Raw genomic sequence first — 12,960 nt, 5'->3', positions numbered from 1 at the left:
TTTTGCTATTAGGAAATTCTAGGAGTGAAACAAAGAGTAAGTGACTGGTACTGCTTGAACAGAGTGAGTGCAGTGATGTTATTGTGTTGTGAGATCATATGTGCAGCGTTGGAAGGAGCAGTACTGAAGGCAGGGGAGGGAATGAACCGTATATATCCTTTGCTTAATTCCACTTCATTCAGTATGTTCATAATGCATTTGTTTTCATGAAACTGTTATTCTTACGTGTTATAGCTTTGCTTGTGCTTTTGTGCAGCGTAAAAATGGAAGTTACTTCAACTGCAGAAGAAACCAGGTTGAGTGACTTTTAGAAGTAAAGCAAGTGACTTCAAGCTCTGAAATGTATGGAAGTGCAAAGGTATGCAACTGTCCACTAAACATGTTAACAAGAGACATCTTACTAAGACATGGTATTTACACACTAATCGCTGTTACTGGTGCCTTCTATAGACCTTTTTTTCTGTGTAACAGTTGCTTATGCGCGTCTGAAGTTGGTAATGGGCCTGATCTGGTGCACTCACATGGATACAGCTCCTCTCAGAAATCATTTTGTACAGACTGGGTCTGTCACGTATTTTATTTGCAAAGAGCTGGAACAGCTTAAGAAGTTACCGTACCATGCACTGTTGCCCCTCACAGGAGATTTCCATCCCTTGCTGGCAAAGAATGCCACACAAACGTTTTTGCTAATGCCAGCACAACACCGACTGGGAGAGCCCACCTGCCCAGTGGAGTTGCCGCAGCTCAGCTGGTGGGACAGTGCTTCCCGGGTGTGGGGCAGTGACAGACGGTGGTCAGAAACAATCTATGTGATTACCACAGTTATCCCCTGCTGGAAATGTGCTCACGTGCGGTTCTAGACTGAAAGGCTGTCCATGCTGCCCTGCCAGTGCTCTGCCTTCTGCACAAGGAGGGATTTCACCAGTGATGTGTTTAGGATGGAGTGTTGCGTTGCAAGCTTCTGAGAACAAGAAAAGTGGCTTTTCATGATCTCAGAAGTGAGTGTCTCATGCATCTTTGAGTTTTATAAATGGATGTAGAATAAGCACTGGGTGTTTGATGCAGGTTCTTCCTAAATGTGCTGTTTTCTTATACTCAGTTATTCTTCTCCCCCTTTTTCATTGCCTGTTCCAGTATGTACATGACGTAATGATGGTTGAATCGCAGAACCAGTACAGACTAGGACTACTTTTGTCTTTGCATGTAGGATTTTTGCACCAAGTGCCTTTAGTATGATCTAAAACTTACTTAAGCTTTAAATTCTTCTTCAGGTGTTAGTTCTATGGTGTGAGTGGCGAGGAGCGAGCTCAGATGAGCTTGATGATTGTGTACAGTCCTGGGGAGAGTCAGCTGGACTGCAGCAAACATGCAAATAAATATGTTCTGCAATCCTGGACACTCCATTTGATAAGGAATTTGAAGTTCGATGAAGAAGGACCAAAACCCAGAATATGTAACTCAGGGTAGGATTCAAGAAATAACTTGTACAGCCAGGCTGAAAGTCCAATTTACCATATAAATGAAAACAGTTTTTCCAAGCCCAAATCTGGTTTCTGGATTTGTGAGGAAGGGTCTTTTTAAAGTCTCTTTTTGAGGATTGCTTTCCGAATCATGTGACTTGAGCTTTTCTTAGGGAAGGAAAGGAAATTGTGAGTTTCATTTTCTAAGTGGTAACTGGATGATCTTGGGTTTATGGAGCAGCAGTTTTCAAGGCTGTCTCTGGGTCACTGATGTAGTATCTGCTGACAGTTCAGTACGAGCTGACTGGCAGCTCAGTGCTCAACTCTTTCCCCTCTTCACTGCTGCAGAATTATTCTAAGAAATCAGAAACTCCTGGAGTTACCTTTTGAGGTAGGTGATGGCTGCTGTTGCCATCTGAACTTTAAATGATCACTAATGGGAAAAAAAGAAAACTGCAAAACTGTGGCTGGGGGATCAGATTGCTCCAGGAGGAAATGAGCTCCCCACAGGACCCAGGTAACGTCTGTGCAAGACTGTGAGCAAACATATTTACACCCAGGGCAGTATGTTTTGCACAATGCCTTTGCAGACCCGTTCTGTGAACAGGCTGGACCATACTGGGGGCAAAAGGTGGATAATGAGGACTCCACATAGCTCAGGCACGGAAAGCAGAACGTTATTCATGAGGCATTGACTTTATTGCAACTAGCAGCTGCCAAGCCAGCTTCTTGTGTTGATGCAAAGAGTATGACAATTTTCACGTTGTAAACACCATGCATTAATCAGGGCACCTTAATATTATGCAAACAAAATGTATCTACTTACAAATACTTCCACTGTATTTGAATCAAAAATATGTCATGAAAATGAGAGGCGTTGTCAGGTTCATTTCATCAGTCAAGAAATTTGGGACTCTACAAGCAACATTTCCCCTGAGGTTTGAGACATGTTTATCCCATAATCGCTGCATATTCTCCAGATTAAAATAAAACCTTAAAATGTAAATAAAAATGCATACTCTGTAAATCTGGTTTGACAGTGAAAATCTCTTTGTGAAAACAACAGGTCTTACTTTGTTGTATGATTACCTTGTAGAAAATCATCTGTAAGTTATATTTCAGAGAAAAGTGCCATGTGAAATTTTGGCCTTGTATTTGTATTTTGACAGACTACAGAATTTTTGTACAATTCTGTTTCAAAGGTAAGAAAATCCTAAGGGAACACTTTTTAAAGAACACACTTTTTTCCTTAAATATCCTGGAAAATACATCCCTCAGTCCTACTCCCTCATCTCCTTTTAAAAGGCTCCCACCTCTACATTTTATGCTATTTTAAACAGTACTTTGATAAGGAAATGATAGCTATGATATTTTTTTAAGAATCAACACTAAGATTCTGGTGCATGGATACCTGGGTGCACAGTTTTTGTCACTGTGAAGTTTTCCTACTGTACAAAGGTGCTTTTCTTAAAGCAAGATATTTGGAGGAAATCTTGGCTGATAGCTAGTTGTATCCCATCATTCAATATCAGATCTTTTTCCGATTCATATATTTTCAATATTCAATTCAATATCTTTTTCATGATTCTTCTTTTGACATGTACATATTTTGGCATATTTTTTTTGTTGTTGTTCTTGTTCTACCCAGACTTATTTCTGTGATCAGAGACATTGCAATATGCCTTTGCAGCCCAGAATGGTTTTAAAATTTTGTATCTAAGGCTCAAGAAATCTGTCACTTCATTTCTAAACTTCTGTTTTTCTGGTGGAAGCACATGGTGGCTTTATATGGCTGTGATACACTAGGATATAAAAAAAACCGGGGGGGGGGGGGGGGGGGGGGGGGCAGGGAATTAAACTGGGATGTAAAGGCATGTGGCTTGCAGAGAAAACTTCCCCTGTGGCATCAAATGAAATTCTTGGTTCTCTGTAGAACTCATAGGCTCATTCTGTCCATACCTGATGACCACTGTGTAACAAATCAATGGGAAAGATTTCTGACCTAAGCAGCCTACCTGAAATACCCTCTAATTTATTTCTTTAACCTAAAAAAGGGTATATAAAGGATAGAGTAATACCCTGGGATCAATAATACTATTGAAATCAGGACATTTTCTGAAGTATATGGTACCTAATAAAATAAAAAAAAAGCTTATTTCTTAACATGGGAAATAAGACATTCTGCTATTAAAAAACAAAAAGATATCAAATAAAGGAAATAATGATAGGATTCAGGATGTAAGAATATTTGTAATTACTGGCACTTCCTAGGTTCTCTGTGTAGTCATGTAAAAGTGCATGGAAGTCTTTTGCAGTGCTGCGTATTTATCTTTCTGTATGTGTTTTTTTTCTGCCTTGTGGGCTGTACACACGGACTAGTTGCCTATACATTGATGTGGGATATTGCTGGTATTTATTTTTTTATTCCTTGGTTTTTAACTCTCGTGCCAGTGAAAGAGGATTTTCCATCCAGCTTGTTTACTTCATGATTTATGTCTAAATTGACAGAGTCCTTCGGAGGCATTCGTGTTAAATTTGAAACAAACATATTTAATGCTCGTGTTGTAATAAAACAGCTAAAAGAGCAGATTAAAAAGATATGCACAGAGGGGTCTGATTGATTGAGGGATTGATTTTACTACTTTTCCCGTAGGTGGGTAGTGATGGCTGTAAATCTCTTGATAATCATTTCAGAAGCACCTTCATCAATAAACTCAAAAGGGAGAGCTAGGTGTAAAAATTTGCCAGCCATCAGGTCAAACAAAAGGCAGCAAATGTGTAAAGAAAGAATTGAATTAAATAATCCCACCTTGGCCGGTTATGGCATTAGTCATGTTCATTTTTATCTCGGGGGCGGGGGAGTTCCCCATCTCTGCGATTCTCTAGGATGTGGGGGAGAGAGGGTGGGAGGCTCTTTCCCTTTATGTTTTGGTTTTTTGGTGCTTTTTTTTTTTCTTTTTCCTTTGGCTCAACCCGTATTGCTTACGATTCAATTATGCGGCTAAAAGCTTGTGTTTCTGAGCAATGATCAATTATTAGTTGTCAGTAATAATGGAGAAGGATTCAATTCTGGTGCCCCCCTCCTTCCTTTTTTTTTTTTTCTCCCCCCCCCCCCCCCCCCCTTCGGGGAATTAACATTAGAAAATAAATACAATTTTTTTTAAAAAAGAGAGAGAAAAAGCAAGGTGGTGGGGGTGGGGAGCTGACAACGTGTCCACAAAAGTAGAAAGTAGTCATACCTAAACCCACACAGTCACAGGACTTGCAGTGTCGGTATTGAATAGCGTGATCCAGGCTATTGATAATAAAACAATTCCAGATAGCGGGTGCTCGCTGCCCCAGGGTAGCTGCGCCCCAGGACTGTCTCAAAAGTTTATTATCCATCGGAGCACAAAGCCAAGTTCCCAGCTGACTGCAGCATCTGGAAGCCCCTAATTACACACATTTCTAAAATACATGTAACCTGGGTTAGCTGGAAAACGGCTTACTTGAGAGGTCATCTGTAGCGACGTTTGGAACTCTGGTGCGGTGCATCTCTTTTAGTTGAGAAAAAGGCAAAAGGAGAACATTGAAGGCGGTGGGGGGGTTGGGGGTGGAAGCACAAGTGCCCCGCTGAGCGCCCGGCGGTGTTTCCGCGGCCGCAGGGCTCGCTGGCGGGGCAGCGCGGAGCCGCGGCGGAGCGGCAGGTTGGGCTGACCCGGCGCCGCCGCCGCCTCCCCGCTGCTGGGGGGGAAACCTGCAGAAAATATGAAATCCATCGGATTTCCCCCACTCCCGGGTCGTTATTAACGATGTATTGTATCTACGTGGGGATTGTGTAGCTTTTAACCCCTGGGTGTTAAGGGTGTTGTGTCTGATGGCAAACCTTAATAACAATAATCCAGTCTGGTGTGTTGCATCTCATTGAAATCGTCTCTCAGCAGAATGAACTGCAAATTATCCCCTGTTTACCATCTCCCTTCAGTGCTCATCTCAATGAACTGGAGATCGATCCCCACCACGGGTGTCTTCCAGCCAGGCTGATTTGCATTGGAGCCCATTAGAAAGCCTCCCACCTCCATTAAAAAGAATAATCCGGGAGGGGGGTGGGTGGGGGTGGAAATCTCCAAGGTGTGGCGGGGAGGGAAAAATATCAGTCACTGTCATTTGCGCTTCGAGAGGGAAAACCCAAGATCAGAGTATTTACGCTTGTGAACTCTCCCAACTTCTGTTAAGAGACAATGACGTTTAATTGATGTATTGCTATAAACAACAATAAGGACCGATTTTTCTCTAGCCCTGGCAATGCTGCTCTGCCCCCACCCTTTCCCCACCCCTCCCGGCCCCCGGCGAAGGAGAGGAAAACAAACAATAAATAATCAGGCGGTCCGAGATGAAATACCAGGCGCCGCTTTACACACTAGCGAGGGAGAAGAGAAACGAAAAAAAAAAAGTTATCAAACTTAATTCCTCCAGATTAATTTCTTTTTCCTTAAACCACTGTTTTTCTTCTTGTTGATGCTGTTGTTGCTTTTTAATTACCGGTCCACGGCCGCCCTTTTCCAGCCACGAAGCAAAGGTACCGCGCATCTGGGGAAATTTGTCTTAAGCGTAATCGACAAATGTGTAATGAAACTGTAAACGCGAATAATTTTGGGAGAGCGGCTAGATTAGAAACCGTGGGAAGCTAATGGAGTGATTGATACAGTTAGAAATACAGACACAGATGTGTAAATAGATCCGCGTGGGTATTTTGTGTGCATTTACTTGTGGCTAGCTATAAGTAACGTGTGCGTTTCTATACGTTCAGGTTCGGTTTCTTTGCCACTGTCTCAGGGTAAAGAGGGTGACAGCCTGTGCTGAGTGTATCCATCTCTGCCGAAACGTCTCTTTAAATATTCAGTGAAAAATAATGTCATGTGAAGTACCACCTATAGCAACATTATTATCTTCATTCTTCAACATCATCCCCGCTGATAGCTTCGTTTGTCTTTTTCTCGAAATCTACTGTACCAAATGCAGCGGGGAGGGAGGGGGCTCGCCCTGTGCAGAAATGAAAAGAAGCGTCAGTGACCACTTTGCAACGCTGACTAAATACTGGAGTGGCACCTGGGAGGCTTTTTCGGTTCGTATGCGTTTGGTTGGTTGGGTTTTTGCGGCTGTTGGGTTTTTCACCCTTCTTGCTAAGCGTTTTACAGTCTCTTTCGTTTAATAATGAGAAGAAAACGCCAGTGAGCCTGTTCCTCGAATGGGAAGGTTTCTCCCTCTCTCCCTTCTCCTCTCGCTCGCTGTCTAGGTTTTACCGGCTCATTTGAAATTGAAATGAGTTGTATCTGATCAGCCTCTTGCTTTTACAGAGAGTTTGTTAATATTAATACGGGAAAAAGGAGTAGCTTCTGTAGAAGAGTAAATAATCCAGCGGGGGGAGTGGGAGGAGAGAGCACTTAGATGGGTCAGGGTGGAGGAAAAGAAATCGCCTGCGCTCCCACTTCTCCCAGCTCAGCCGCTTTTACCCAGTAACTTTTCGTGCCCGGAGCAGAGTGACAGGCGAAGGGGTGCGGGGAGCAGAGAGCGCCGGGAGCGCAGAGGGAGCACACGCCATTCACCCACAGTGTACGTGTACCGTTGGACAGGCGAGACATTAAAAACAGCCTTGCCTGTAGCCTCTTTGCAACTGTACTTTTTCTTTCAAGAGCGTGGAATTTGTTTGCTAGAGGTTCCTCCTCTGCAAGTAACACCCGGGCGTAAAAGTTGGATGCATGCTGTAGCGTCAGATGGCAGGAGTACGGCGCCCGCGCGGTCCCGGCGCGGTGAGCACCCGGGCACCGGGCGCAAGCGGCGACCCAGGGAGCGCACGGGCGGCTGGACGGGCTGGGCGCTGCGCGGCGCAACCCCAGAGCCCGCCTGCCCGCACCGGCCCGCCGCGCAGCGCCGCGCACGAGTTGGCCGAGCGTGCGCGCACGGCCGGCCGGCGGGCTGCTGCGCGGGGCTGCTGCGCGGGGCCCGCCAGGCTCCGCACCGCGGGGGCGCCTCCGGCGGGCAGATGTGCATCGCTCCCGCTCGGTCTCCCGCGCCCCGGAGGGAAACAAAAGTCAGGAGTGATCCCGCGGGGGAGCAGGGGCGGGGGGGAGCGGGGCCGCGGAGCGGGGCGCAGCGCCCGGCCCCGGCCTCGCCGCCGCTCGCACCGGCCTTCCCCGGGCGGCGGCGGGCGGATTGACTCGGGGCGCAGCCAACCGGCGCGGCGCGGTGGGCGGGGGCGGAGCGGCCGGTGGGTCCGCCCGCCGCTCCCAGCGGCGCCCTAATTGTCCTGGGAACGTGTGAGGTAAAAAACAAACCCTTCCTATTTTCAGCACCCCTCGGGCCCGTGATATATGGAAAGAGGGGGGGAGGGCGGGCGAGAGCTGGGGGAAGGCGAAAATGGATCTTTATTTGCAAATGCGGGGACGAGAACAAGAGAGAAAAAAACCACCACCACCACCACAAAAAAAAAAAAAAAAAAAGCAGCCGAAACTTTTTGCAGCAGCGGAACGGAGCGAGCTGCAGTGCGCGGGGCCGGGCAGCACGGAGTGGGGCCGGCAGCGGGAGCGGGGCCGGCAGCGGGAGCGGGGCTCGCCCCGCGCAGACACTTGCTGGGGGCCGCCCCGCAGCCCCGCTGCCCCCCGCCGGCCGCCCCCAGCCGTACGTCCTCCCCTCCATCGATTATTGCTTACCCTGCCCTCCCTCCGCGGGTCGGAGCTTTGGGTGAGGCGGGGTGGTGGTGGTGGAAGCTTTTTTTTTTCCTTAAAAAAAAAAGAAAAAGAAAAAAGAAAAAAGTGAAATGCAGCGCAAAACCGAGGGAGGGAGGCGCGGGGAGCCCGTCGGGGCTGGAGGAAGGGGCGAGGGGAGACACATTCCTATAGTAACCGGGATGGCGCGATGCAGCCCCAGCTGGTTGCTAAGAGGGTTAAACTGTATCCAAACAGCTTTGGGGAAATCCAGCCCCTTCTCCTGCCACATGGATCGACTCATTGGGTGGGAGCGGCGGAGAGACAAGGGTCTCCAGCAAATCAGCGCCTAATTGATTAAGGCGAGCTGGTTTGAATAGAGCTGGCCATGTGCCAATCGCCTTTCAAAGAGCCCCTCTATGATTAATCGCAATGCATTATTGATAATCATAATTATAGCAGGACACATGCGCGGTGCGCGGAGGATTGGGGAGGCTGGGGGGGGGGAGGCTCGATTTCCGTAATTTTGAGAAGATTTTTTTTTAGTAATTTTTTATTCTGCCCCAGCTGATGTTTGAGCCAGCATGTCGCGGAGGAAGCAGGCGAAGCCTCAGCATTTCCAATCCGACCCCGATCTGGCCTTGTTATCCCAGCGAAATGGTGAGTTCTTCTCCTCTCCCTCGCACACATTTTAGCACAAACACACACAAAATAGATCAACTTACCTTGCGGGGAGACGGGACCGCGCCGGGCAGCGGAGCGGGACAGCTGGATCTCCCGGAGTTATGTGTGGGGGGGTGCCTTCTGGGCTTTTGGTCCAAGTTCTCGGCTTTTATTTTATTTTTTTAACTCAGCGTTTTGTTTCGCCTGTTTCTTAACGAAACTCCAAACTCTTTCCGTTTTTTGATGTTTTCCCTCCGCCCTCCCCCCGCGGGGCGGTCTGGCATCCTGAGCCCGCGGGAGATGGATCCGCGCCCCCCGCGCCTCTCTCCGCGCCCCGCAGAGCGGGGGAACAAAGTGGGGCTGCGGCGGGGCGGTGGAGCCCCGAGCCCCGCGGGACGGCTGCCCCGTCCGGCCACACACGCTGCCCGCGCCGGCCCCCCGAAAGGGGAGGAAACCCCCTCCCCGAGCACCCACTTTCTCCCCCCACCCCACCCCCCGCAACACCCCCGCGGACCCCAGCGCTCCCGCACCCCCACTCCCCCGCAGCCCCGCCGAGCGGGGGACGCTGCCCCGCCGCCGAGCAGCCCCAGCCTCCAGCCGCACCAAAAGCTTCCTGCAGGCGGAAAAGTTGCAGCCGCCGGGCCGGGCCGCGGGGGGGATCGCCCCGTCCCGGGAGCTGCCGCCGCGCCGGAGAGGGGCTCGGCGGCCGCCAGCGCGGTAGCCCCGGGCAGCGCGGGGGCTCGTTTTCTTTCCCTAAGGTTGTGTTTTATTTTTGTTTCCCTCCCTCTCCCCCTCCCCTCCAAGTCAGTGAGCGAGGAATAAACGCTGGCTTTGTGTCCGCCAGGATTTGGAGAGGGAGCGTGTGAATTTTTTTTTTTTTTCCTCCCTCCCCCTCCGGGGGAAAGGGGGATTTCGGCGGAGCTCGGCGCAGCCCTGCCAGCGGCGGAGGGGACGTGCCCCTGCCCGTACCTGCACCGGGGCGCGGGCTGACAAGTGGTCGGCGGGAGCGGAGGGCGGGGGGCGGCGGGAGCAGCGTGCTCCGTGTTCCCCACCGCCGGCCGGCCGGGCCCCCCCAGCGGCCATGAGGAGGGCGAGCGCCGGGGGGCTGCGGGGGGACCGGCCGGCGGCAGGCGCTGAGGGCGCCGTGGGGCACAAGCGCTTCGGGCGGGCAGGTAAGGGCGGGCCGGGGCGCGGCGGTGCCCCCTCCGATGCTCGGCCCGGCCGGTCAGAAGCACCTCGGACCCCCCCCCCCCCCCCCCCCCCTTCCCGGCGTAGCCCCGCCGCGGGGCCCTCCGCTCCCGCGGCCGCTGCGCTGCGGCGGTGCCTGCCGCCCGGCCTGGCGCGGGGGCGACGGGCGGGGAGGGGGTCCCGGGCTGCGCGCGATAAATCAAGTCGGAAAGTTTACGGGATGTTGTCCTGCCTCTGGGAGCGTTTACCCGGCTCCCAAATTCCCCGGGACGCCCCCTCCGCAAAGCAGCGAATCCACAGGCGCTACCCCGCGCTGCTCCGCCGAAACGTTTCCTAAAAGTCGCTGGGTGCGCTCGGGGTGCGCCCGGCTGCTGCCGCTGCCTCAGCGCGATCCCCTTTCTCATCTCACTAAACGTATTTATTTTTTCTTGCGATATTATTTCTACTTCCGCTTGCAGTTTGGAGCGGGAGTTGGGGAGAACGTTAGGGTTTTATTTGGCTTTCGTCGGCCTCCTAGGAAAGAATTTGGAACTTCTCAAAAGTGAGCGGAGAAAGGGGAAGCTGAGATGGAAATTATCTTGCTGGGAAAGCAGAGAGGGATTTTTCACATCTTCGCTTCGTATTATTGCATCTTTTGACGTTCGCTATCTTTTTTTTTTTTTAATTATTTTTTGGGTTTAGTAGATGGAACAGGTCAAAACAGCTCCGAGTATCTTTTTTTAAAAGCAGCTGTTTTCTTCTGTGTTTATCCTTTTGATCTGATTTTGCACATTATTTTCAAATGAAAGGCAGTGGGAGTGGGAGAAAGGAATGTTAACTGAGCAGCTTTCCTGCCTGTTGCTAAAGGATGTATTTGAAGTAAGTTGGATTTTCCCTGAAATGATGGCATGGAAATGAAGCTTTTGTTTAGTTTGCCTGGCTATCGTTAAGTTAAGTAAGTAAACAACGAAGTTTATTATTTTTAAAAAATACGGACCGGTTTCCCAGGAAAAGCAGTGTGCTTTACTAGCAAAGCTGTAGGAGCCTCCCCCGCCCTTCTCTTGTAATGGTTTTAGGTTATGGCTGGTTTACACGGTTAGACGATAAGTTTTGAGTAAGTTGCCTAGAGGGTGTGTTTTGTAATGGTGTTTCAGGATTCAGAACGCTGTAATAATATTAGCATAGAGCTACCCTCCGCCTTTCCGGGGTCCCCAGCCCTGGCAGCAGCTTCACACTTGAGCAAGACAGGGTGGGTGAGCTGCGGCGAGGGCGAGTTTGCATTATATGCCTTGAAATTGCAAAACAAAACCTCGAAATTCCAAGCGCTCCTTTCTTCTCCTTTCATACTGTGAATTCAGATTTGCTAATTCATCTTCGCGGGGTTCAGGCAAATGTAGCATCGCTGGTCCTTAAGACACTTGCAGCAAGGTACGGCTGGGCAGTATTTTGAACGAATGAATAGAGTGGCCCCGTGAAAATTTCTTGCATCTGATCTGAATTCTGGTTTGTTAAAACTTTCTGCTATGGTTTCATATCTAAAGATCCATATGAAAAAATGTTCCTCAGACTGCAACAGCATGTATTTATTTTATTTTATTTTATTTTTTACTGCGCTCTCTTTTTTTAAAAAAGTTCTAAGCTCATGCAGTTCACTTTTACCAGGAGGACTTTCCACTTAAAATGTATTTTTGGTGGAATCAATGGATAAGTAAGTTTACCCTTGTAAAATCCTGTGCATGTGCACATTTGATAAAGCTCGTATTGGATTAACCAGAACAGCTCTCAGATTAATAGCAGAAATTACTTGCAGCGTAAATTATATTCAACAAGTAACTAATTACTGGTAGGAAGTGGGCAGGAGGTTGTGGGATTATTTCCTTTTGTTAATAACTCCAGCCACTTTCATGACATTTTAGAATTCCTTTTTTTTTTCTTTTTTTTTTTTTTAAGCTGGTTGGAATTGCACTCCCAATTGTAAAAGAATACGCTTGGAGCACAATTTTCCAAGGCAAAAGTTATATTGGAGAAATAAGCCAGCTAGACTTTGTGGAAGAGAAAATATTTGCTGCCCTTCTATACAAAGGCTTGTCAGAACCAGTGCCTTTTCATGTCAATAATGGATTTTGGTAAATTCCTCCTGCAGCATTATGATCATCCACGTAATTGTTACTGGGCCCATGAAATGAGAGAAATTATGATCGCCGCCTTTAGTAAGATCTGAAGGACAGGGCACTTAAGAGAAATAATTGCTTAGTTAGGCTGCTTTTGGTTTGTTACATAATTAGGCCTTTTTGTGCGATAACTGCAGTCTGTCGGTTCAGGATACAGACACTTGTGTTTTTTCCAAAGGTGAGCCCAAAGTGTAGAGTGCCTTGTGAAATATCACTTATGCAGATGCAATTTAAAAATAATTACTGAAACCCATATGGTGGAAGTTGTCTAAAGCTGGTGTTAGTTCAGACCCATTTTGTGTGTGTTTCCCCTATATAACCCGCATCTTTGTCTCACTGCAAAATATTTATGTTTTAGTTTGTACCTTTTTATCTTTTCGATGCTAAGTAGCATCTGGCTCCCTGAGGACAAGCCTTCCTGTATATTTAGCTGTACCACTCCTTATTGCATAACTGGCTTTTAACCATATTCATGCTTTAATTGTGGAAACATGAATCTGTATTGAAGTGACCTGAGGTTCCTCTCAGAAAAACACAATTATGTTTCTTGAAACTGTTTCTAAAAAACAAAAGGGGCGGCTCCTGCCAAATGCCCATCAAAGAAGCATTGCTGTGTGTATTTTCTGTACTTGAAGGTGCGTTGCACCTATATGCTTTGCAGTCTTGAAAAAATGAAAGTTGAAATGAGCAAGTGAAATTGTTGCTTCGTGTCTGTATGGCTGGTGCTGGAGGGGAGAAAAAAAAAATTAAGTGTTCAGCTGTTTTAACCTTTGCTAGCCTCCTTCCATCCAAAGGTGACAGGGTTCAGATCACAAT

At 48.2% G+C, this 12,960-nt stretch overlaps 2 protein-coding genes across 6 annotated transcripts in view; one reads left to right on the top strand and one right to left on the bottom strand.

Annotated features, from left to right (window-relative positions):
• SALL1 (spalt like transcription factor 1) overlaps positions 1–12,960 on the top strand; it is a 36,269-nt gene that overhangs the window by 11,845 nt on the left and 11,464 nt on the right. For 2 of the 5 annotated variants that reach the window (XM_056360755.1, XM_056360754.1), the window contains 2 exons: positions 257–358; positions 8,711–8,803. In XM_056360755.1, coding sequence (XP_056216730.1) covers positions 8,728–8,803 — 76 coding nt within the window. In that variant the 5' untranslated portion in view covers positions 257–358; positions 8,711–8,727. Of the gene's footprint in view, positions 1–256; positions 359–5,781; positions 6,019–8,282; positions 8,804–12,960 lie in introns of those variants that run through there. The other 3 variants (XM_056360756.1, XM_056360753.1, XM_056360752.1) reach the window with 3 other exon arrangements.
• On the bottom strand, positions 6,027–10,851 carry LOC130159287 (translation initiation factor IF-2-like). The gene is made up of 2 exons (XM_056360758.1): positions 8,869–10,851; positions 6,027–6,482 (listed from the first exon to the last, which is right to left on the bottom strand). Exon 1 carries the CDS (start codon positions 10,396–10,398, stop codon positions 8,989–8,991), a length of 1,410 nt encoding a protein of 469 aa, XP_056216733.1. The 5' UTR covers positions 10,399–10,851; the 3' UTR covers positions 6,027–6,482; positions 8,869–8,988.

The sequence above is a fragment of the Falco biarmicus genome, chromosome 15 (genome assembly GCF_023638135.1).
Source record: "Falco biarmicus isolate bFalBia1 chromosome 15, bFalBia1.pri, whole genome shotgun sequence".
NCBI lineage: Eukaryota > Metazoa > Chordata > Aves > Falconiformes > Falconidae > Falco > Falco biarmicus.
This window is presented reverse-complemented; position numbering and strand designations above follow the sequence as displayed.

What these genes read in the sequence shown, in the direction of transcription:
- LOC130159287 (XM_056360758.1), bottom strand. Translation starts at nt 10,398, where the DNA reads ATGAGAAAGGGGATCGCGCTGAGGCAGCGGCAGCAGCCGGGCGCACCC.